The sequence below is a fragment of the Oryx dammah genome, unplaced genomic scaffold (genome assembly GCF_014754425.2).
Source record: "Oryx dammah isolate SB20612 unplaced genomic scaffold, SCBI_Odam_1.1 HiC_scaffold_28, whole genome shotgun sequence".
NCBI classification, from domain to species: Eukaryota; Metazoa; Chordata; class Mammalia; order Artiodactyla; family Bovidae; genus Oryx; species Oryx dammah.
In genome coordinates, this window is record NW_024070212.1 from 102,810,432 (window position 1) to 102,833,523 (window position 23,092).

Below are 23,092 nucleotides of genomic sequence, written 5' to 3' on the forward strand. Positions count from 1 at the left end.
CATATCCTTGCTAGCACTTAGGATTTTTCTTTTTTTTTTTTTTTCTTCATAATAACCACCCCAGTGGGTGTGAAGTGGTATCTCATTGTGACTTTAACTTGCACTTTCCTAATGATTAATGATGTTGATTTTTATGTACTTATTGGCCATCTACATAGACAAACGGGGGCTTCCCAGGCGGCACTAGTGGTAAAGAACCTGCATGCCAGTGCAGGAAATGTAAGAGATGTGGGTTCAATCCCTGGGTCAGGAAGGTCCCCTGGAGAAGAGCATGGAAACCCACTCCAGTATTCTTGCCTAGAGAATCTCATGGACAGAGGAGCCTGGTGGGCTACTGTCCATAGGATCATAACAGCTGAACATGACTGAAGCAACTTAGCATGCACATGTAGATAAATGGGGAAATACCTATTCAGGTCCTTTGCTGATTTTTCAGTTGGATTATTTGAGGGGTTCTTTCTTTCTTTCTTTCTTTTTTTTGGTCATTGAGTTGGAGGAGTTCTGTACATATTCTAGTGATTAGTCCCTTATCAGATGAATGATTTGCCAATGTTTTCTGCCATTGTGTAGGTTTTCTTCTCATCCATGTGATAGTGCTCTTTGAGGCACAAATGTTTTTCATTTTGATGAAGTTCAGTTTATCTGTTTTTTTCTTTTGTTGCCTGAGATTTAGATGTCAAATTCCAGAATTATTGCCAAATTCAATGTCATGAAGATTTTCTTCTCTGTTTTCTCTAAAAGTTTTATAATTTTAGCTCTAAAGTTTTGGTCTTGATACATTTTGAGTTAATTTTTATATATGGTGTAAGCTAAAGGTCCATCTTCATTCTTTGGCACGTGGGTATCCAGATTTCCTAGCATCCTTTGTGGAAAAGAGTATTCTTTTCCCATTGAATGTTGTTGGCACCTTTATTAAAAATCATTTGACTATACATATCTGAGTTTATTTCTGGGCTCTCTATTCTGTTGGTCTGTGTGCCTGTCCTTCTGCTGGTACCCTCACACACAGTTTCAGTTACTATAGCTTTGTAGTAAGTTTTGAAGCCAGGAATTGTGAGTCTTCTAACATTATTCTTCATTTTCAAGATTGTTTAAGCTATTGGAGGTCCTTGAGATATCACGTGAATTTTAGGATGGTTTTTTCTATTTTTGCAGAAAAACATCATTGGGATTTTGATAGAGATTGCATTGAGTCTGTAGATCTTTATGTAGTATTGTTGTCTTAACATTAGTCTTCTAATTCATGAATGTAAGTGTCTTTATGCTTCATTGTTTCTTCAGTTTCTTTCAGCGATGTTTGTAGTTTTCAGTGTACAATACTTTGGTTATATGGCTGTTATATTTCTCACAGTGAATTAATAGAGTAACTTTCTAGTTTATCTGTTATTGTTTAAAATTACCTATTAATGCCCTGAAAAGTCTGTTCTGTTTTTAACAGAATCAGGGTTCTGAACTCAAAAAGCTGAGGGAAGGATCCTGGAAATTGGAAACTTAACTAAATTACTGCCCTTGGGAAGCCCTTCAGGGTGTTCAGCCTGCTGGTTTTCTCTGATTAAAACCTAATTTCATTGCAGGTCTCCTTTGATCTACAATTGTTCATATTTCTAATTTTTTTTAATCTTTTGCTTCTAGATTTCTCCATCTTGTTAAGGAGGAAATTCCTATTTGATATAGCTGATGATACCATGCAAAAATCAGATCCTCGAAAAGGTCAGAACCTGTACTTATATGTGATAGAAATGAAGAGTTATCTTCTATTAGGCTGTGAATGAATGTATGTGTCACAAAAAGCTGTTCAAGTAAATAAAAATATCTCATCCTTTCTTACCAACTTATCCTGCAATTTCACAAATCCTGCATGTCATTTTGTAGCTCTTTTACAAAGTACTCTTCACATAATTGTCTCAAATAGTCTTTTCTGTAATCTTATGAAACAGAGACTGTTGCTATTCCTGTTCTGTGGAAACATTACTCAACATGTTGTTCCTATAAACTGCAAGATTTTGTCCCGAATCTTTTTGCCTCTAAATCTTACTCTTCTTACTACCTCATAAGTTCATGATCATTATTAGAATTTAGTAGACATGTAAGTATGGAAGCTGTATGAACATTAAAAATAATATACATGAAAGTCTATGAAAAAGTTAAAGCCTCTTTATGGGTATAAAATATTATTAATAAATCAAATCATGATATTGAATATTTAAATATAATCTCTAGAATCATCCAGACTCTTCATTATGTGTATAACATTGTCTTATTGTGGCAAATGGCACTCTTTGCTGATACTTTCTTTTGTATTCTCATCTTGTTCAGTTTCTGTCATTTGTCTCTGTAGCTTCCCTTACCCCTTTCCATCTATAGTAGCTGCTGGTTATTTTCCATACACTTAATCCATTTCCATGTCTTAGTACTTTTATACTACATTTCCTTTAACTCAAATGCCTATTCATCTTTCTTTTCTGACAATCCTACCTCAAGTAATATGTGAAACTTTCCTCCTCTCTCCAAGCAAAGTCAGTCATTCCTTTTGCTTTTCTCAGAGCACTTTGTATAGCAAATCTCTCTTATAGCAAAAATCACATTATATTATGATTGTGTATTTGTGTTGCTGTCTATCCTGTTAATCTGCTCTTTGTGAGTTCTTTGTGCACATAGATGGATTCATTTGTCTTCATGTCCTTACCACTCAGTGTTACTCCTAGGCTTAGCTATGAATGAAATGACAGTTGTCCTTAAAGAATCTGTACAGTATTCTAAGTGAGAGACTGACCACATAAAAATATTCAGAAGTTTATAACTATTTGTAAATGAATATAGTACATGTATTTTGAAGTAGAATAATGGAGTAATCACAGCTAGGCAAAGTTATTTAGGGAAGATTCTTCTAGATCAGGGATCAGTAAGCTGTGGTCCATAAGCCAAATCCCGTCAGCTGCCTGTTTTTGTAAATAAAGGTTTATTGGAATATAGCCATGTCCATTTGTTAATGTGTATGGCTACTTTGATTCTGCAGCGGCAGAACTGAGTAATTGTAACAGAAACCATATATCCCATAAAACTGAATATTTTTACCCTCTGGCTCTTTTCAAAAAGCTTTCTATTTCCTGCTCTACAAGATAGGTTTTGAAAAGAGGTATGAAACAAAGAGGAATGTGAATTGTTGAAGCATGAGTGTGCATCATAACACAATGAAAACAGCCATAGTAGTAGGAATGCCAAGGGAAGTTCCACTCTAATCCAGTTTGTCAGAGAGAAGCATGTTGAAGAAATGAAATGTCAAGAATGCTTTGAGGGTAGACCCAAGATTGGGGTGAGGGAAGACAGGGAGGCACGTCTCCCCACGCCTAGGATACTCACCAGGTGCTAGTAGGGGACCTCCTGTGGACAGGCTGAAGGGAGGGCCCGGGGAACAACCGGGTAAGGGGGAGTGGAGGAAACTTGAACCCTGATGACCAGCAACTGTGGGGTTGCTCGGGGAGGTGGAGTGGCTTTGGTGCCTTGGGCGGTTTGAGCACCTTTGGTCACTGGAAGCAGCGTGCCTGCTCACCTGAGAGGGGTAGGGATCCCTCAGGGATCAGAGGATCCACTAGGGGAAGTCCCTGGGGCTCCCCTTTCACTCAGTGATGACTGGGGGGAGGTGTAGTTTGGTACTGGGAGTGGCTGGGGTGCCTTTGAGTGCTGGGAGCAGTGCACCTGCTCCTCTGGGTGGGGGTGGGGGGACCTCTGGTGAGATCAGAAGATCTACTGGGGAAGCCCCTGGGGTTCCCCTTTCAATGGCCCCAGGGAGCCTTCTGGGGCCCAAGGGCCTGGGTCTCTGCCCTCTGGGGCCTTGTCTACCCTCCCCAGTCCTCTTTACCCTTTGGAAGAGCCCTTCACTCTTCAGGGACCCCCGTCCACTTGGGTGGATCCTGTGGATGTAAGAGGGAGTAGGGAGGCTCATTTATGGAGAGAAAAAGGTGGGCTGGTTTGGGGAGGCTCCTGTGGGTTATAAGAGCAGGGAACTACCTGGTGTCCTGCCACCCATTCAACTCTGGGAAGCCTCCTAAGGCTCCCAGGCCCAGCACTCCACCATCCAGAGTCCCCCTCCGGGCTCTCCAGCCTCCAGGGCCCCCTCCTCCTTCCAGGCTGAGCTTTCGGCCATCTGGAAGGTCCCCTCCACCCTCCAGGGTACCCATCCTCTGTGGGCCTCCTCACCCTTCCAGAGACCCTGTCTGCTCTCTAGCCTGGGCCCTCCCCCATCCAGGATCCCTTTCTACCATCTGGTTCCCTCCTACTTCTCGGGGCCCCCTCCATCCTCCAGGGCCCCCTCCCTCTCAGCCCACTCCACCCTCCAGGGTGAGCCCTCTGTTCTCTGGGGACCAACTCTGCCCTCAGGGGCCCCCTCTGTCCTCCAGGGCCACCTCCAAGGATACCCTCTGCCCATGTACGTCCTGCAGGTACAGGAGGGAGGGGAGATATAGCAGGGGCAGCCAGGGGATGGTCCTTCTAGTACAGAGGAGAGGGAAATCCATCTGGTGTTGTGCCACCCACTTGGCCCTGGGGAGCCTCCTAGGGACCTGGTCCTTATCTTCCACACCCCAAATCCAGACGCATTGCAGAGGCCCCCTCAGTTGGGTTGAGCCTGGACCTTCCCCCAACCCCACCCGGGCTTTTTCTGAAGGCTTGGGTCCTAAGTCAGGATCCCACCCCCACCTAAATCCCATCTCCACCTAACCATTTCCACCACCTGAGCCACTCACCATCTAAGCCCCGCGCTTCAAAGCCAAGGTTTTTTTGCCTTTTGGGTTTTTACTGTTTACCAGTAGAGTTTGGTTTTACCCTCCAGTGGTTGTTTCATATATATTCTTATTCTTTCTACTATTTCAGTTAGTTTTCTAAGCTTATTTTATTATTTATACTCTTTGTTGTTATTCTACTCACTCTTATTTTCATTTTTATTACATATATATATATAATATATGTATGTGTGTGTGTGTGTGTGTACTTTTTTGTTTCTCTTTTCTTCTCTCTCATTGCTATTGAAGTCTGGTTTTACCCTTCAGGCAGTTTTATTTTTTATACTTTGTTATTGTTCTGCCCTTTTTTCTTTTTATTCCCACACTCCACTACATTGCTGGAGTAACAGAGAACATCAAGTTCCAGAGAATATTAATCGGAGTGAGGGATCCCAGAGGTCTGTATCTCAATACCAAGACCTGGCTCTATCTAACAGCTTACACACTCTACTACTGGAAACCTCAGGCCAGACAAGTAGTGAGACAGGAACACGGTCCCACCCATCAAAATAAACAACAGAAAATGAAGGAGCAAGGTAAAAAGTATACAGCCAAATAAATGATGAGGAAGTAGGCAACCTCTCTGAAAAATAATTTAGAGTAATGATAGTAAAGAAGTTTCAAAATATTGAAAATAGAGTGGAGAAAATACAAGAAACATTTAACACATTTAACAAAGACCTAGAAGAAATAAACAGTGACAACACAATTACTGAAAGTACTCTACGAGAAATCGATAGCAGAATAACTGAGGCAGAAGAATGAATCAGTGAATTGAAAGATAGAATGATAGAAATAACAGTCCTCAAAGTGTTAGCCACTCAGTTGTGTCTGACTCTTTGCAACCTCATGGACTGTAGCCCACAGGCTGCTCTGTCCATGGGGATTCTTCACTCAAGAATACTAGAGTGAGTTGCCATTCCCTTCTCCAGGGGACCTTCTGGACCCAGGGATTGAACCTAGGATGCCCACATTGCAGTCAGACTGTTTACCACTGAGCCACCAGGAACCCCTCAATAACTGCCATGGAGCAGAATAGAGAAAAAAGAATGAAAAGAATTGAGGACAGTCTCAAAGATCTCTGGGACAGTATTGAATGCACCAACATTTGAATTATAAGGGTCCCAAAATGAAGAGAAAAAGAGTATGAGAAAATATTTGAGGAGATTAGAGTTGAAAAATTCCCTAAAATGGGAAAGGAAATAACCACCCAAGTCCAGTAAACCCAGAGCATCCCATATAGGATAAACCCAAAGAGAAACACACCAAGACACATATAAATTAATCAAACTAACAAAAATTAAGCACAAAGAAAAAAATATTAAAAGCTGCAAGGAGAAAGGAAAAAAATTACATAAAAAGGAATCCCCAGGGCTTCCCTGGCAGCTCAGAGGTTAAAGAATCTGCCTTCAATGCAGGAGACCTAGGTTCAATCCCTGGGTTGACAAGATCCCCTGAAGAAGGAAATGGCTATCTACTGCAGTATTCTTGCCTGGAGAATACCCACTGAAGCCTGGTGAGCTACAGTCCATAGGGTTGCAAAGAATCAGACACAACTGAAACAACTTAGCAGACACACATTCACAAAATCTCCATAAGTCTAACAGCTAATTTTTCAGCAGGAACTATGCAGGTGTTTAAAGTGAAAGAAAAAAATGATGAAAGAAAAAACCTGTAACCAAGATTACTCTACCCAGCATGGATCTCATTCAGGTTTGATGGTGAAATCAAAAGCATTATAGACAAAAACTGAAAGAATTCAGCACCACCAAACCAGCCTTACAATAAACGCTAAGGAAATTCTCTAGCAGGAATCACAACAGAAGAAACAGACCACAAAAACAAACCCTAAATGATTAAGCAAATGGCAGTAGGAACATATATGTCAATAACTACCTTCAATGTAAATGGATTAAATGCACCAAGCAAAAAACACAGACTGGCTGGATATAGAAACAAGACCCATGTATATGCTGCCTGTAAGATAACTCACTTCAGACCTAAAGACACAGACTGAAAGTCAGGGGATATATAAAGGTATTCCGTGCAAATGGGAATCAAAAGAAAGCAGGAGTAGCAATACTCATATCAGACAAAATAGACTTTAAAGTAAAAACTTTTACAAGAATTAAGGAAGGACACTACATAATGACCAAGGGATCAACCCAAGAAGATATAACGATTATAAATATTTATTCAGCCAACATAGGAGCACCTCAATACATAAGGCAAATGCTTTCCTGTGGTCATGTATGGATGTGAGAGTTGGACTGTGAAGAAGGCTGAGTGCCAAAGAATTGATGCTTTTGAACTGTGGTGTTGGAGAAGACTCTTGAGAGTCCCTTGGACTGCAGGGAGATCCAACCAGTCCATTCTGAAGGAGATCAACCCTGGGATTTCTTTGGAAGGAACGATGCTAAAGCTGAAACTCCAGTACTTTGGCCACCTCATGAGAAGAGTTGACTCATTGAAAAAAACTCTTGATGCTGGGAGGGATTGAGGGCAGGAGGAGAAGGGGACGACCGAGGATGAGATGGCTGGATGGCATCACGGACTCGATGGACATGAGTCTGAGCGAACTCCAGGAGATGGTGATGAACAGGGAGGCCTGGCATGCTGCAATTCATGGGGTCGCAAAGAATCGGACACGACTGAGCGACTGAACTGAACTGAACAACCATAAAAGGGGAAAACAACAGTAACACAATAATAGTAGGAGGATTTAACACCCCACTTACACCAATGGACAGATCAACAAAACAAAAAATTACTAAGGAAACACATGCCTTAAATGAAACACAAGCCTTAAATGACACATTAGACTACGTGGATGTAATAGGTATCTTCAGGACATTCCATCCCAAAACAGCAGAATACACATTTTTCTCAAGTGCACATGAAACAATCTCCAGGATAGATCACATCTTGAATCACAAATCAAGCTCAGTAAATTTAAGAAAATTGAAATTGTATCAAATATCTTTTCTGAACACAACACTATGTATGAAACTAGATATAACTTACAAGAAAAAAACTGTAAAAAACACAAACACATGGAGTCTAAACAACACACTCCTAAATAACCAACAGGTCACTGAAGACGTCAAAAGGAAATTTTAAAAAATACCTAGAAACAAATGACAATGAAAATACGATGACCCAAAACCTATGGGATGCGGTAAAAGCAGTGATAAGAAGGAAGTTTGTAGCACTACAAGCCTACCACAAGAAACAAGAAAAACATCAAACAATCAAACTTTACACCTAAAGCAACTAGGAAAAGAACAACAACAACAGCAGCAACAACAACCAAAAAACCAAAGCCTAGTAGAAGGAAAGAAATCTTAAAGATCAGAGCAGAAATAAAAAGAAATGAAATATTAAAGGTGAATAAAACTAAAAGCAGGTTCTTTGAGAAGATAAAATTGACAAACTGCTAGCAGGCTTGTCAAGAAAAAAGGAAGAGAAATCAATAAAAACAAAAACGGAGACATTACAACAGACAACACAGAAATAAAAAGAATCAAAAGGGACTACTATGAACAACTATATGCAAATAAAATGGAGAGTCTGGAAGAAATGGGCATATTCTTAGAAAAGTACAACCTTCCAAAACCAAACCAGGAAGAAATAGAAATCATGAACAGACCAATCACAAGGACCAAAATCGAAACTAATCAAAAGTCTTCCAACAAGCACAAGCCCAGAACCAGATGGCTTTACAGGCAAATTCTACCAAAAGTTTAGAGAAGAGCTAACACCTATCTTACTCAAACTCTTCCAAAAAACAGCAGAGAAAGGAAAGCTCTCAAACTCGTTTTACGAAGCCCCATCACCCTAATACCAAAAGCAGACAAAGATACCACCAAAAAGGAAAATCACAGGCGAGTATCACTGATGAATATAGATGCAAAAAATTCAAAATTCTAGCAAGCAGAATCCAACAACACATTAAAAAGATCATGCACCATGATCAAGTGGGATTTATCCCAGGGATGCAAAGATGCGTCACTATACACAAAGTAATCAATGTGATACACCGTATCAACAAACTGAAGGATAAAAATCATATGATCATCTCAATAGATGCATAGAAAGCTTTTGACAAAATTCAACACCCATTTATGATAAAAATTCTCCAGAAAGTAGGCAGAGAAGAAACTTGCTTCAACATAATAAAGGCCTAATAGAATAAAACCAAAGCAAACATTATTCTCATTGGTGAAAATCTGAAAGCATTTCTTCTAAGTTCAGGAACAAGACAAGGGTGCCCACTCTTACCACTTTTATTCAACATAGTTTTGGAAGTCCTATTCATGGCAATCAGAGAACAAAAGGAGATAAAAGAAATCCAGATTGAAAATGAAAAAGTAAAACTCTCACTATTTGCAGATTACATGATACTATACACAGAAAACCCCAAAGACTCTACCAGAAAATTACTAGAGTAAATCAGTGAACATAGTAAAGTTGCAGGATGTAAAATTAATACACAGAAATCCTTTGCATTCCTATACATTAACAATGAAAAATCAGAGAAGGAAACAATCCCATTCACTGTTGCAGCAAAAAGAATAAAATACCTAGGAATAAACCTACCCAAAGAGACAAAAGACCTGTATGCAGAAAACTAGAAGACAGAAAACGTAGAAGATACAATGGAAGAAATCGAAGTTGACACAAACAGATGGAGAGAGATTTCATGTCCTTGGATTAGAAGAATCAATATTGTGAAAATGACTACACTACCCAAAGCAATCTACAAATTCAGTGCAATCCTTATCAAACTACCAATGATATTGTTCACAGATCTAGAACAAAGAATTTCACAATTTGTATGAAAACATAAAATGCCCTGAATAGCCAAAGCAGTCTTGAGAAGGAAAAATGGAAGTGAAGGAATCAACCTTCCTGATTTCAGACTGTACTACAAAAGAAAAAAAAAAAAACAGTCACAAAGACAGTATGGTACTGGCCTAGAAACAGAAATATGGAACAATGAAATAAGATACAAAGCCCAGAGCTAAACCTACACACCTAAGGGCACCTTATTTTTGACAAAGGAGGCAAGAATATACAATGGAGAAAAGACAGCCTCTTCAATAAGTCGTTCTGGGCCAATATGGAGAACAGTGTGGAGATTCCTTTAAAAAACTGGAAGTAGAACTGCCTTATGACCCAGCAATCCCACTGCTGGGCATGCACACTGAGGAAACCAGGATTGAAAGAGACACGTGTACCCCAATGATCATCGCAGCACTGTTTACAATAGCTAGGACTGGAAGCAACCTAGATGTTCATTGGCAGATGAATGGATAAGGAGGAGGTTGTGGTACATATACACAGTGGAATTTTACTCAGCTATAAAAATGAATGCACTTGAGTCATTTCTAATGAGATAGGAAAAACTGGAGCCTATAATACAGAGTGAAGTAAGTCAGAAAGAAAAACAGCAATGCTGTATATTAACACATACATATGGAATTTAGAAAGACAGTAATGATGATCCTATATGCAAGGCAGCAAGAGACACAGATGTAAAGAACAGACTTAAGGACTTTGTGGGAGAAGGCGAGAATAGCACTGAACCGTGTATATTATCGTATGTAAAATAGATGACCAGTGTAAGTTTGATGCATGAAGCAGGGCACAAAACCGATGCTCTGGGAAAACCCAGAGAGCCATGGGGTGGGGAGGGAGGTGGGTGGGGGTTCAGGATAGGGTGCTTCATGTGCACCTGTGGCTGATTCATGTAGATGGATGGCAAAAACCGTCACAATATTGTAATCATCATCCAACTAAATTAACTTTAAGAAAACCTAAAAAAAATAGGTGGTGCTGGGAACACTAGACAGCTATGTGCAAAAGAATAAAAGTAGAACACTTTCTAACACCATATACAAAAATAAAATAGATTAAAGACTTAAATATAAGGCCAGAAACTATAAAGTTCTTAGAGGAAAACATAGGCAGTACACTCTTTCACATAAATCACAGCAAGATCCTCTATGGCCCACCTCCTACAGTAATGGAAATAAAAGCAAAAATAAATAAATGGCACCTAATTAAATTTAAAAGCTTTTGTACAGCAAAGGAAACTATAAACAAGATCAAACAACCCAGAAAGGGATAAAAAACTTGCAGATGAAACAGCTGATAAAGGATGAATCTCCAAAATATACAAGCAGCCCATTCAGCTCAATACCAGAAAACCAAAACAACGCAATCAAAATGTGGGCAGAAGATTTGAACAGACATTTCTCCAAAGAAGACATAGAGATGGCTAATAAACGCAAGAAAAAATGCTCATCATCACTCATAATTAGAGGAATGCAAATCAAAACTACAATGAGGTATCACCTCACATTTATCTGAATGGCCATCATCAAAAAAAATCTACAAACAGTAAATGCTGAAGAGAATGTGGAGAAAAGGGAACCCTCTTGCACTGTTGGTGGAAATGCAAATTGACATAGCCACTATGGAAAACAGTATGGAGATTCCTTAAAAAACTAGGAATAAAACTATGATGTGACCCAGCGATCCTACTACTGAGCATATATCTTGAGGAAACCATAATCAAAAAAGACACATGTACCCCAGTGTTCATTGAAACACTGTTTACACTAAGACATGGAAGTAACCTAGATGTCCATTGACAATTGAATGGACAAAAAAGTGGTATATATACACAGTGGAATATTACTCGGCCATAAACGGAACACATTTGAGTTCTAATGAGGTGGATGAACCTAGAGCCTATTTATTATACAGAGTGAATTCTGTCATAAAGAGAGAGACAAATATCATATATTATTAACACATAGTTCAGTTCAGTCTCTCAGTGTCCAACTCTGCAACCCCATGGACTGCAGCATGCCAGGCCTCCCTGTCCATCACCAACTCCCGGAGCTTGCTCAAACTCATGTCCATCAAGTCAGTGATGCCAACCAGCCATCTCATCCTCTGACATCCCCTTCTCCTCCTGCCTTCAATCTTTCCCAGCGTCAGGGTCTTTTCCAATCAGTCAGTTCTTCCCATCAGGTGGCCAAAGTATTGGAGTTTCAGCTTCAGCATCATTCCTTCCAATAAATATTCAGGACTGATTTCCTTTAGGATGGACTGGTTGGATCTCCTTGCAGTCCAAGGAACTCTCAAGTCTTCTCCAACACCACAGTTCAAAAGCATCAATTCCTTGGCGCTCAGCTTTCTTTATAGTCCAACTCTCACATCCATGCATGACTATTGGAAAAACCATAACTTTACTAGATGGACCTTTGTTGGCAAAGTAATGTCTCTGCTTCTTAATATGCTGTCTAGGTTGGTCATAGCTTTTCTTCTAAGGAGCAAGCGTCTGTCAGTTTCATGGCTGCAGTCATCGTCTGCACTGATTTTGGAGCCCCCGAAAATAAAGTCTCACTATTTCCATGGCAAATAGATGAGGAAACAGTGGCTGACTTTATTTTTCATGGGGTCGCAAAGAGTCAGACATGACTGAGTGACTGGACTGAACTTTTTACATTGTTTCCTCATCTATTTGCCATGAAGCGGTGGGACCAGATGCCATGATCTTAGTTTTCTTTTTTTTTTTAATTTTGTTTTTTAGTGGAAGGATAATTGCTTTACAGAATTTTGTTGTTTTCTGTCAAATCTCAACATGAAACAGGCATAGGTATACATATATCTCCGCCCTTTTGAACCTCCCTCCCATCTCCCTCCCCATCCCATCCCTCTAGGTTGATACAGAGCCCCTGTTTGAGTTCCCTGAGCCATACAGCAAATTCCTTTGTCTGTCTATTTTACATATGGTAATGTAAGTTTCCATGTTACTCTTTGCATACATCTCAGCCTCTCCTCCCCTCTCCCCATGTCCATGAGTCTATTCTCTATTTCTGTTTCTTCGTTCAGTTCAGTTCAGTTCAGTTGCTCAGTCGTATCCGACTCTTTGCAACCCCATGAATCGCAGCATGCCAGGCCTCCCTGTCCATCACCATCTCCCGGAGTTCACTCAGACTCGCATCCATCGAGTCCGTGATGCCATCCAGCCATCCCATCCTCAGTCGTCCCCTTCTCCTGCCCCCAATCCTTCCCAGCATCAGAATCTTTTCCAATGAGTCAACTCTTCGCATGAGGTGGCCAAAGTACTAGAGCTTCAGCTTTAGCATCATTCCTTCCAAAGAAATCCCAGGGTTGATCTCCTTCAGAATGGACTGGTTAGATCTCCTTGCAGTCCAAGGGACTCTCAAGAGTCTTCTCCAACACCACAGTTCAAAAGCATCAATTCTTCGGCGCTCAGCCTGCTTCGCAGTCCAACTCTCACATCCATACATGACCACAGGAAAAACCATAGCCTTGACTAGACGGACTTTAGTCGGCAAAGTAATGTCTCTGCTTTTGAATACGCTATCTAGGTTGGTCATAACTTTTCTTCCAAGGAGTAAGCGTCTTTTAATTTCATGGCTGTAGTCACCATCTGCAGTGATTTTGGAGCCCCCCAAAATAAAGTCTGACACTGTTTCTACTGTTTCCCCATCTATTTCCCGTGAAGTGATGGGGACCAAACCGCTAGACCATTCAGGTATGACCTAAATCAAATCCCTTATGATTATACAGTGGAAGTGAGAAATAGATTTAAGGGTCTAGATCTGATAGAGTGCCTGATGAACTACGGATGGAGGTTTGTGACATTGTACAGGAGACAGGGATCAAGACCATCCCCATGAAAAAGAAATGCAAAAAAGCAAAATGGCTGTCTGAGGAGGCCTTACAAATAGCTGTGAAAAGAAGAGAGGCGACAAGCAAAGGAGAAAAGGAAAGCTATACCCATCTGAATGCAGAGTTCCAAGAATAGCAAGGAGAGATAAGAAAGCCTTCCTCAGTGATCAATGCAAAGAAATAGAGGTAAACAACAGAATGGGAAAGACTAGAGATCTCTTCAAGAAAATTAGAGCTACCAAGGGAACATTTCATGCAAGGATGGGCTCGATAAAGGACAGAAATGGTCTAGAAGATATTAAGAAGAGGTGGCAAGAATACATGGAAGAACTGTACAAAAAAGATCTTCATGACCAACATAATCATGATGGTGTGATCACTCATCTAGAGCTAGACATCTTGGAATGTGAAGTCAAGTGGGCCTTAGAAAGCATCACTATGAACAAAGCTAGTGGAGGTGATGGAATTCCATCTGAGCTATTTCAAATCCTGAAAGCTGATGCTGTGAAAGTGCTGCACTCAATATGCCAGCAAATTTGGAAAACTCAGCAGTGGCCACAGGACTGGAAAACGTCAGTTTTCCTTTCAATCCCAAAGAAAGGCAATGCCAAAGAATGCTCAAAATACCGCACAATTGCACTCATCTCACATGCTAGTAAAGTAATGCTTAAAATTCTCCAAGCCAGGCTTCAGCAATACGTGAACCGTGAACTCCCTGATGTTCAAGCTGGTTTTCGAAAAGACAGAGAACCAGAGATCAAATTGTCAACATCTGCTGGATCATGGAAAAAGCAAGAGAGTTCCAGAAAAACATCTATCTCTGCTTTATTGACTATGCCAAAGCCTTTGACTATGTGGATCACAATAAACTGTGGAAAATTCTGAAAGAGATGGGCATACCAGACCACCTGACCTGCCTCTTCAGAAACCTGTATGTAGGTCAGGAAGCAACAGTTAGAATTGGACATGGAACAACAGACTGGTTCCAAATAGGAAAAGGAGTACGTCAAGGCTGTATATTGTCACCCTGTTTATGTAACTTATATGCAGAGTACATCATGAGAAACGCTGGTTTGGAAGAAACACAAGCTGGAATCAAGATTGCCGGGAGAAATATCAATAACCTCAGATATGCAGATGACACCACCCTTATGGCAGAAAGTGAAGAGGAACTAAAAAGCCTCTTGATGAAAGTGAAAGAGGAGAGTGAAAAAGTTTCTTCATTGCTGCCCTGTAAATAAATTCTTCAGTGCCATTTTTGTAGATTCCATATATATGCGTTAGAATACGATATTTATCTTTTTCTTTCTGACTCATTTCACTCTGTATAATAGGTTCTAGGTTCATCCACCTTATTAGAACTGACTCAAAGGTGTTCCTTTTATGGCTGAGTAATACTCCATTGTGTGTGTGTACCACAACTTCTTTATCCATTCATCTGTTGATGGACATCTAGGTTGCTTCCATGTTCTAGCTATTGTAAATAGTGCTGCAGTGAACAATGGGATACATGTGTTTTTTCAATTTTGATTTCCTCAGAGTATATGCCTAGGAGTGGGATTGTTGGGTCATATATGGTGGTTTTATTCCCGGTTTTTTAAGGAATCTCTGTACCATCTTCCATAGTGATTGTATCAATTTACATTCCCACCAGCAATGGAAGAGCATTCCCTTTTCTCCGCACGCCCCCAGCATTTTTTGTTTGTAGACTTTTTGATGATGGGCCATTCTGACTAGTGTGAGGTGATATCCCACTGTAGTTTTGATTTGCATATGCTACTGGAGATCAGTGGAGAAATAACTCCAGAAACAATGAAGGGATGAGATGTCTGGATGACATCACTGACTCGATGGATGTGAATCTGAGTGAACTCTGGGAGATGGTGATGGACAGGGAGGCCTGGCGTGTTGCGATTCATGGGGTCGCAGAGAGTCGGACACGACTGAGCGACTGAACTGAACTGAACTGAATAATGAGTGATGTTGAGCATCTTTTCATGTGTTTGTTAGCCATCTGTATCTCTTCTTTGGAAAGGTGTCTGTTTAGGTCTGTTTCCCACTTTTTGACTGGGTTGTTTGCTTTTCTGGTATTGAGTTGTATGAGCTGCTTGTATATTTTGGAAATTAATCTTTTGTCAGTTGTTTCATATGCTGTTGTTTTCTCCTATTCTGAGGGTTGTCTTTTCACCTTATGATGATGATGAAGGAGACGGAAGCAATAATACAAATTAATATTGTGTCCACTGTGTGCCAGATACTGTCCTGTGTGCTTTATATGTATCCTTGTTATTTTCCGTGCAACTGGATAAGTTAATTGCTGCTGTTGTTTTTATTTTGCCAGTGAGGAGACAGGCACAGGGGGTTAAGTTACTTACCCACAGTTATACAACTAGTACATGATAGAAGCAAATCTGAACCTGGACAGTCTGGCAGCAGGGTCTTCATAACAGAATAGGGGAAACTGGGGATATTTGGTAAAAACACCCAGAAGCTCAGAATAAGGTAAATAGTCTGAGTAATTGGGGCTTCCCAGGTGGTTCAGGGGCTTCCCTGATAGCTCAGTTGGTAATGAATCTGCCTGCAGTACAGGAGACCCTGGTTCAATTCCTGGGTTAGAAGGATCCCCTGGAGCAGGGAAAGGCTACCCACTCCAGTAATCTGGCCTAGAGAATTCCATGGACTGTATAGTCCATGGAGTTGGAAAGAGTTGGACATGACTGAGTAATTTTCACTTTCGACTTTCAGGTGGGTAAAGAACCGGCCTGCAGTGCAGGAGACCCCAGAGATATGGGTTCAATCCCTGGGCCAGAAAGATCCCGTGGAGAAGGGCATGGTAACCCACTCCGATATTCTTGCCTGGAGAATCCCATGGACAGGGGAGCCTGGTGGGCTGCAGTCCCCAGGTCACAAATTGCTGGGCACAACTGAAGCAACTGAGCACACACAGCACACTGACTAGTTAGAAATGGTGCTGCCCTGTCGTGATAGAGAGAAAATGAACAGACTCTAGAGGAGTAATGTTAGAAGGCAGACGGTCCAATTAGAAGAGTGTCCTATGAGTTAGGCAGAAAGACAGGGGAAAAGAGGCAGATACGTCACATAGTGAGACACGTTTTACAGTTAGTCATTGGATTTAACCTTGATGAGACCAGGAAGTAGTTCACTTTCCTTGTACTCATGAAAGCTATTTTTAAATGCCTGAAGAGCTGGCTTACTCAGTAAGAGATTAGCCATGATTTTCAAGGAAGTAGGGGTCCTTCAACCCTCCTGTACTGACTATTACAGTCAGTTCAATGCCCATTCTACATCCAATAATATTACAGCTGATGGAGGTGTCAAATCATAACACACTATTCCCTCTCATTCTGTTGTTCCTCTAGGGGGACTTATTCCCCTCCAACCCCCTATCCTTAGTGTGACTGAGATTTACCCCCTGGACCACTTCTTAAAAATACATGCATATATGTGTTAAAGGAATATATAGTCAGTGTAAAAACAATTACCAACAGACGTATGCCAAATGAAAAGAGAAAGTTTCCCTCCCATCACCATCTTGCTTTCTCAAGAGAACTTCTATTAAAAGCTTGGTTATATGTGAAACTATTGTTACTGATGGAGGTGTCCTGGGATTCCCTCATGCTTATTAAGATGGGAAAAATATAGAGAATCACATCCCTAAAGCCAAGGTCCACTGCCAAGCATGGAAGGAGCTTCATGGGGAGATATGGGGTCTTCATCACTGGAAGAGTAAGCAAGGAGTTGGTAAAGATGTTAGAAAATTCAAACATTGGCTGTGGTTGGCTGAGTTAGAGGCAGAGGAACGAGAAAGCATTGAATGACTTTTAATATTGCTTTCAAACCCATAGTTTTGTATTGGTACCAACAGACTGATCACCCCAAAGATAGCGAAAAACTGCAGTGCAGCTTTGACATGGTAACTTAAGTGGAGGACAAAGTGAAAACAGAAAATCCAATACATAAAATCCAAATTTATAGAACTAGTTGTTCAGTCTCTAAGTCTTGTCTGACTCTTGGCGACCCCAAGGACTATAGCATGCCAGGCTCCTCTGTCTTCCACTGTATCCCTGAGTTTGCTGAAATTTATGTCCATTGAGTCGTCGATGCTATCTAACCATCTCATCCTCTGCCACTCCCTTCCCCTTTTGCCTTCAGTCTTTGCCAGCATCGGGTTCTTTTCCAGTGAGCTCTTCTTCTAGAACAGGCTGCTTTGCAGCAAACATTGCACTTATTTTCATAAAGCCTTCTTTTAACTAACCATTTTGGTGTGTACAAAATGTACTTCATTTTTTATTAAAATTTCTTTTTACACTTAACCTTTTAGGACTATGTTTATAAAAGGAAGATGGCACACATTGTTCATTACTCCAAAGAAGGAAGATATTTCAAAGTATCTGCCAGGTTAAATCGTGGTGCATAGGGAGGAAATAATTGAGCTAGGTCCCTGCTGCTACTTTCCCCCAGACTCATGATATGAAGGAAATTAAAAGGAACTTTGATGTCCCCTTTCATGAATAATGAAGTTCAACCCATTCATTTTCCAAATGAGAAAAGTAAAACCCAAAGACAATGTCTTACCAGCTCAGAGTCTCACAATAACCTAGCTGGATAAACTATGTAAAGTGTCCACCACAATGCCAGTATGTGGTAGATGAAGATGCAGAGGGAAATAAGGTCATGATAATGATATTATTATTTCTTCTGTTCCTCTGTCACTCTTCTGTAAGCTTTCAGAGAGAAAGCTGGTGTTGCAAATAATGTACATTGTCCATGCTGCAAACCTTAAGTTGCACAGTGATGTAATGATGAAAGCAGGAGGTCCATACTCCCATAAAATTATAGGCTCTCAGATTTGGGCAAGACCTCTAAAGGTTACCTAGTCCAGCCTCCTCCTTCCTTCTTATGATTTAGTATTCCAACCAAGAGCTTATCTTACCTCTACTTCTATACCCGCAATGATAGCAAATTCAGACCTTCCCTTCCCAGAGAGCTTCTCCAGCTTTGGCTGCAAAGAATATAATCATTCTGATTTCTGTGTTGGCCATCTGGCAGTGTCCATGTGTAGAGTCTTCTCTTGTGTTGTTGGCAGAAGGTGTTTTCTATGACCAGTGTGTTCTCTTGGCAAAACTCTATTAGCCTTTGCCCTGCTTCATTCTGTACTCCAGGGCCAAATTTGCCTGTTACTCCAGGTGTTTCTTGACTTCCTACTTTTGCATTCCAGTCCCCTATAATGAAAAGGACATCTTTTGGGTTGTTAGTTCTAGAAGGTGTTAGTTCTTGTAGGTCTTCATAGACTGTTCAACTTCAGCTTCTTCAGCATTACTGGTCGGAGCGTAGACTTGGATTACTGTGATATTGAATGGTTTACCTTGGAAACGAACAGAGATCATTCTGTCATTGTTGAGATTGCATCCAAGTACTGCATTTCGGACTCTTTTGTTGACTGTGATGGCTACTCCATTTCTTCTAAGGGATTCTTGGCCACAGTAGTAGATATAATGGTCATCTGAGTTAAATTCACCCGTTCCAGTCCATCTTAGTTCACTGATTCCTAGAATGTCGATGTTCACTCTCGTCATCTCCTGTTTGACCAATTCCAATTTGCCTTGATTCACAGACCTAACATTCCAGGTTCCTATGCAGTATTGCTCTTTACAGTCTATACAGTCAGAAAAACAAGACCGGGAGCTGACTGTGGCTCAGATCGTGAACTGCTTATTACAAAATTCAGACTGAAATTGAAGAAAGTGGAGAAAACCACTGGACCATTCAGGTATGACCTAAATCAACTCACTTATGACCATACAGTAGAAGTGACAAATAGATTTAAGGGACTAGATCTAATAGACAGAGTGCCTGATGAACTATGGATGAAGGTTCGTGACATTGTACAGGAGACAGGAATCAAGACCATCCCCAAGAAAAAGAAATGCAAAAAAGCGAAATGGCTGTCTGAGGAGGCCTTACAAATAGCTGTCAAAAGAAGGGAAGTGAAAAGCAAAAGAGAAAAGGAAAGATTATAGCATCTGAATGCAGAGTTCCAAAGAATAGTAAGGAGAGATAAGAAAGCCTTCCTCAGCGATCAATGCAAAGAAATAGAGGAAAACAATAGAATGGGAAAGACAAGAGATCTCTTCAAGAAAATTAGAAATACCAAGGGAACATTTCATGCAAAGGTGGGCTTAATAAAGGACAGAAATGTTAGGGACCTAACAAAAGCAGAAGATACTAAGAAGAGGTGGCAAGAATACATGGAAGAACTATACAAAAAAGATCTTGACAACCCAGATAATCACGATAGTGTGATCACTCACCTAGAGCCAGACATCCTGGAATGTGAAGTCAAGTGGACCTTAGGAAGCATCACTATGAACAAAGCTAGTGGAGGTGATGGAATTCCAGTTGAGCGATTTCAAATCCTGAAAGATGATGCTGTGAAAGTGCTGCACTCAAGATGCCAGCAAATTTGGAAAACTCAGCAGTGGCCACAGGACTGGAAAACGTCAGTTTTCCTTTCAGTCCCAAAGAAAGGCAATGCCAAAGAATGCTCAAACTACCACACAGTTGCACTCATCTCACACACTAGTAAAGTAATGCTTAAAATTCTCCAACCCAGTCTTCAGGAATATGTGAGCCGTGAACTTCGAGATATTCAAGCTGGTTTTAGAAAAGGCAGAGGAACCAGAGATCAAATTGCCAGCATCCACTGGGTCATGGAAAAAGCAAGAGAGTTCAAGAAAAACATCTATTTCTGCTTTATTGACTATGCCAAAGCCTTTGACTGTGTGGATCACAATAAACTGTGGAAAATTCTGAAAGAGATGGGCATACCAGACCACCTGACCTGCCTCTTCAGAAACCTGTATGCAGGTCAGGAAGCAACAATTAGAACTGGACATGGAACCACAGACTGGTTCCAAATAGGAAAAGGAGTACGTCAAGGCTGTATATTGTCACCCTGCTTATTTAACTTCTATGCAGAGTACATCATGAGAAACAGTGGGCTGGAAGAAGCACAAGCTGGAATCAAGATTGCTGGAGAAATATCAATAACCTCAGATATGCAGATGACACCACCCTTATGGCAGAAAGTGGAGAAGAACTAAAGAGCCTCTTGATGAAAGTGAAAGAGGAGAGTGAAAAAGTTGGCTTAAATCTCAACATTCAGAAAACGAAGATCATGGCATCCAGTCCCATCACTTCACGGCAAATAGGTGGGGAAACAGTGGAAACAGTAGCTGACTTTATTTTCGGCGGGGGTGGGGGGAGCAGGGCTCCAAAATCACTGCAGATGGTGATTGCAGCTGTGAAATTAAAAGACACTTACTCCTTGGAAGGAAAGTTACGACCAACCTTGACAGCATATTAAAAAGCAGAGACATTACTTTGCCAGCAAAGGTCCGTCTAGTCAAGGCTATGGTTTTTCCAGTAGTCATGTATGGATGTGAGAGTTAGACTATAAAGAAAGCTGAGTGCCGAAGAATTGATGCTTTTGAACTGTGGTGTTGGAGAAGACTCTTGAGAGTCCCTTGGACTGCAAGGGGGTCCAACCAGTCCATTCTAAGAGATGAGTCCTGGGTGTTCATTGGAAGGACTGATGTTGAGGCTGAAACTCCAATACTTTAGCCACCTGATGCGAAGAGCTGACTCATTTGAAAAGACTCTGATGCTGGAAAAGATTGAGGACAGGAGGAGAAGGGGACAACAGAGGATGAGATGGTTGGATGGCATCACCGACTCGATGGACATGGGTTTGTGTGGACTCTGGGAGTTGTTGATGGACAGGGAGGCCTGGCATGCTGCGGATCATAGGGTTGTGAAGAGTTAGACATGACTGAGCAACTGAACTGAACTTCCCAGAGAGTGCATCCTACTGTTGGATACCTCCAACTTTCAGAAAGTTCTTCCTAGTGATGAGCTGAAGCCTATCTGCCCATAGCTTCCACCCACATCTTAGCTTCTTGAGAACACTCCAGATATTTGCAAAAAGCTTTCCTGCTCCCCCTGAGTCTTCTCTTCTCTTGGTAAATCTCCTCAGTTTTTTAAACCCTTACTATCCTTGTTTTCCTTTAAATGAGATTATGTGCCTCTATCTCATTCAGAGTCTAGGACCTAGATTTGAAGATAAAACTCAGGTAGAGTCCTCTCAAGTATTCTGACTGGTAGAGTAGACCATCCAGTACAGTCATCTGCTTCATTCCCAATACACACTAGCATGATGATGATGGTTATACATTACTTATTTCATAATATCAGGTCCATTTATGTCTGCCAGAAAGTATGATGTGGCACCATTGACATCACTAAACTTTTTCAGTGTTGAAGAAACATGAGTCGGAAGCATTTTAAAAAGCGTTAGCTCTTCTGTGCCCTGGCTCACACCTCCATAAGGCTCTGGAAAGGGTAAACATTATATATAGTTGAAGTCTACTAGGACTGCCTATAAGACAAAAGGAGTTATGGCTTTTCTGCATTTTCATTAGCCATTCATTGCTAGCTGCTTTGCTTGTTAAAGGAAATATTGATGTTCTCTGGGATTCTGTCTGCACGTGCAGATATATAATTGCAAAAGATGGAGTGGGGGTGGGGATGATTGCCAAGAAGAGATCTGTTTCATCTTCTTTGTTCACATCTGCTACATGTACAAGACAGAATTTATGGCTCTTGGAGGAAGGGATTGCCTAGCTTGCTTCCCCTCCCCCCTTTTCTGACAGATATCCCAGAGGAATAATACTGTCTCTTCACACTTATCTCCGAATGAAATAGAGGTAAATGAAGGAGAGCTGGAGGCAGAGAATCAACTGAGAGGCCCTAGGAGTACTTGCCAGTTAGAGGGAGTGGCTGACCAGTGGCACACTCCAGACCAGTCCCTTTTCTATCTCCCACCTCCCCTGTAGCTTGTGCTCCATGACCACAGTGGGACAGGTGTTCTGCTTCCAGCTTTTCTGTTTTGATCTCTGCTTATCAGCATAGGTTTCTCGTTTATTAAAACCATAGTAGCTTTCACTGCTAAAGGAGTTCTGTGTTGTCTTAATGTGTTTTCAGAAGTACATTTGATTTTTCTATTTTCCAGTTTCCATTTCTGAGGGGAACATCTCTCCTTTCTTGCTCCTTTCTTTCCTTCCTGCCTATCCCTGCTGTCTCACTGGTATGTGCATATAAACCTGCATTACTTGTTTTGTATTTTCCAAGCTCTGTGAGTATTTGAAACATGGTACCTGTGAACACCCTCCATTTAATCTAGTTTTACATCATTAAATCCCAGACTGTGTCTCAGATTATTTAGCATCCAGATCAAGGTAATAAGCACCAGTGCTTCAGTTTTTACTATAGTAAAATGGAAAGACTGTCCAAGCTGGGCTACTTTATGTCAGAAACATTTGTAAGAGTTATTTTTTGTTACCTTTTTTGTTTTTGTTTTTTGAGGAGAAGGCAGTGTAGTTAAGAACTTAGTTTAAGTTCAGATCCTGACCTTTCTACTGACTGTAACTTTTTAGAAATGTATTCAGCCTCTCTGAATATTATTTCCTCATTAATATAAAGGGGTAATGATACCAGACTAAGTAATATACAGGAGAGGA

General features: G+C 40.9%; 1 protein-coding gene across 5 annotated transcripts in view; it reads left to right on the top strand.

Moving 5' to 3' along the window:
• The window catches only part of SCMH1 (Scm polycomb group protein homolog 1), a 222,032-nt gene that overhangs the window by 47,951 nt on the left and 150,989 nt on the right, over positions 1 to 23,092 (top strand). For all 5 annotated transcript variants that reach the window (XM_040231521.1, XM_040231527.1, XM_040231529.1 and 2 more), the window contains exon 2: positions 1,633 to 1,710. In XM_040231521.1, the coding sequence (XP_040087455.1) occupies positions 1,686 to 1,710 (25 nt within the window). In that variant the 5' untranslated portion in view covers positions 1,633 to 1,685. The remainder of the gene's footprint in view (positions 1 to 1,632; positions 1,711 to 23,092) is intronic.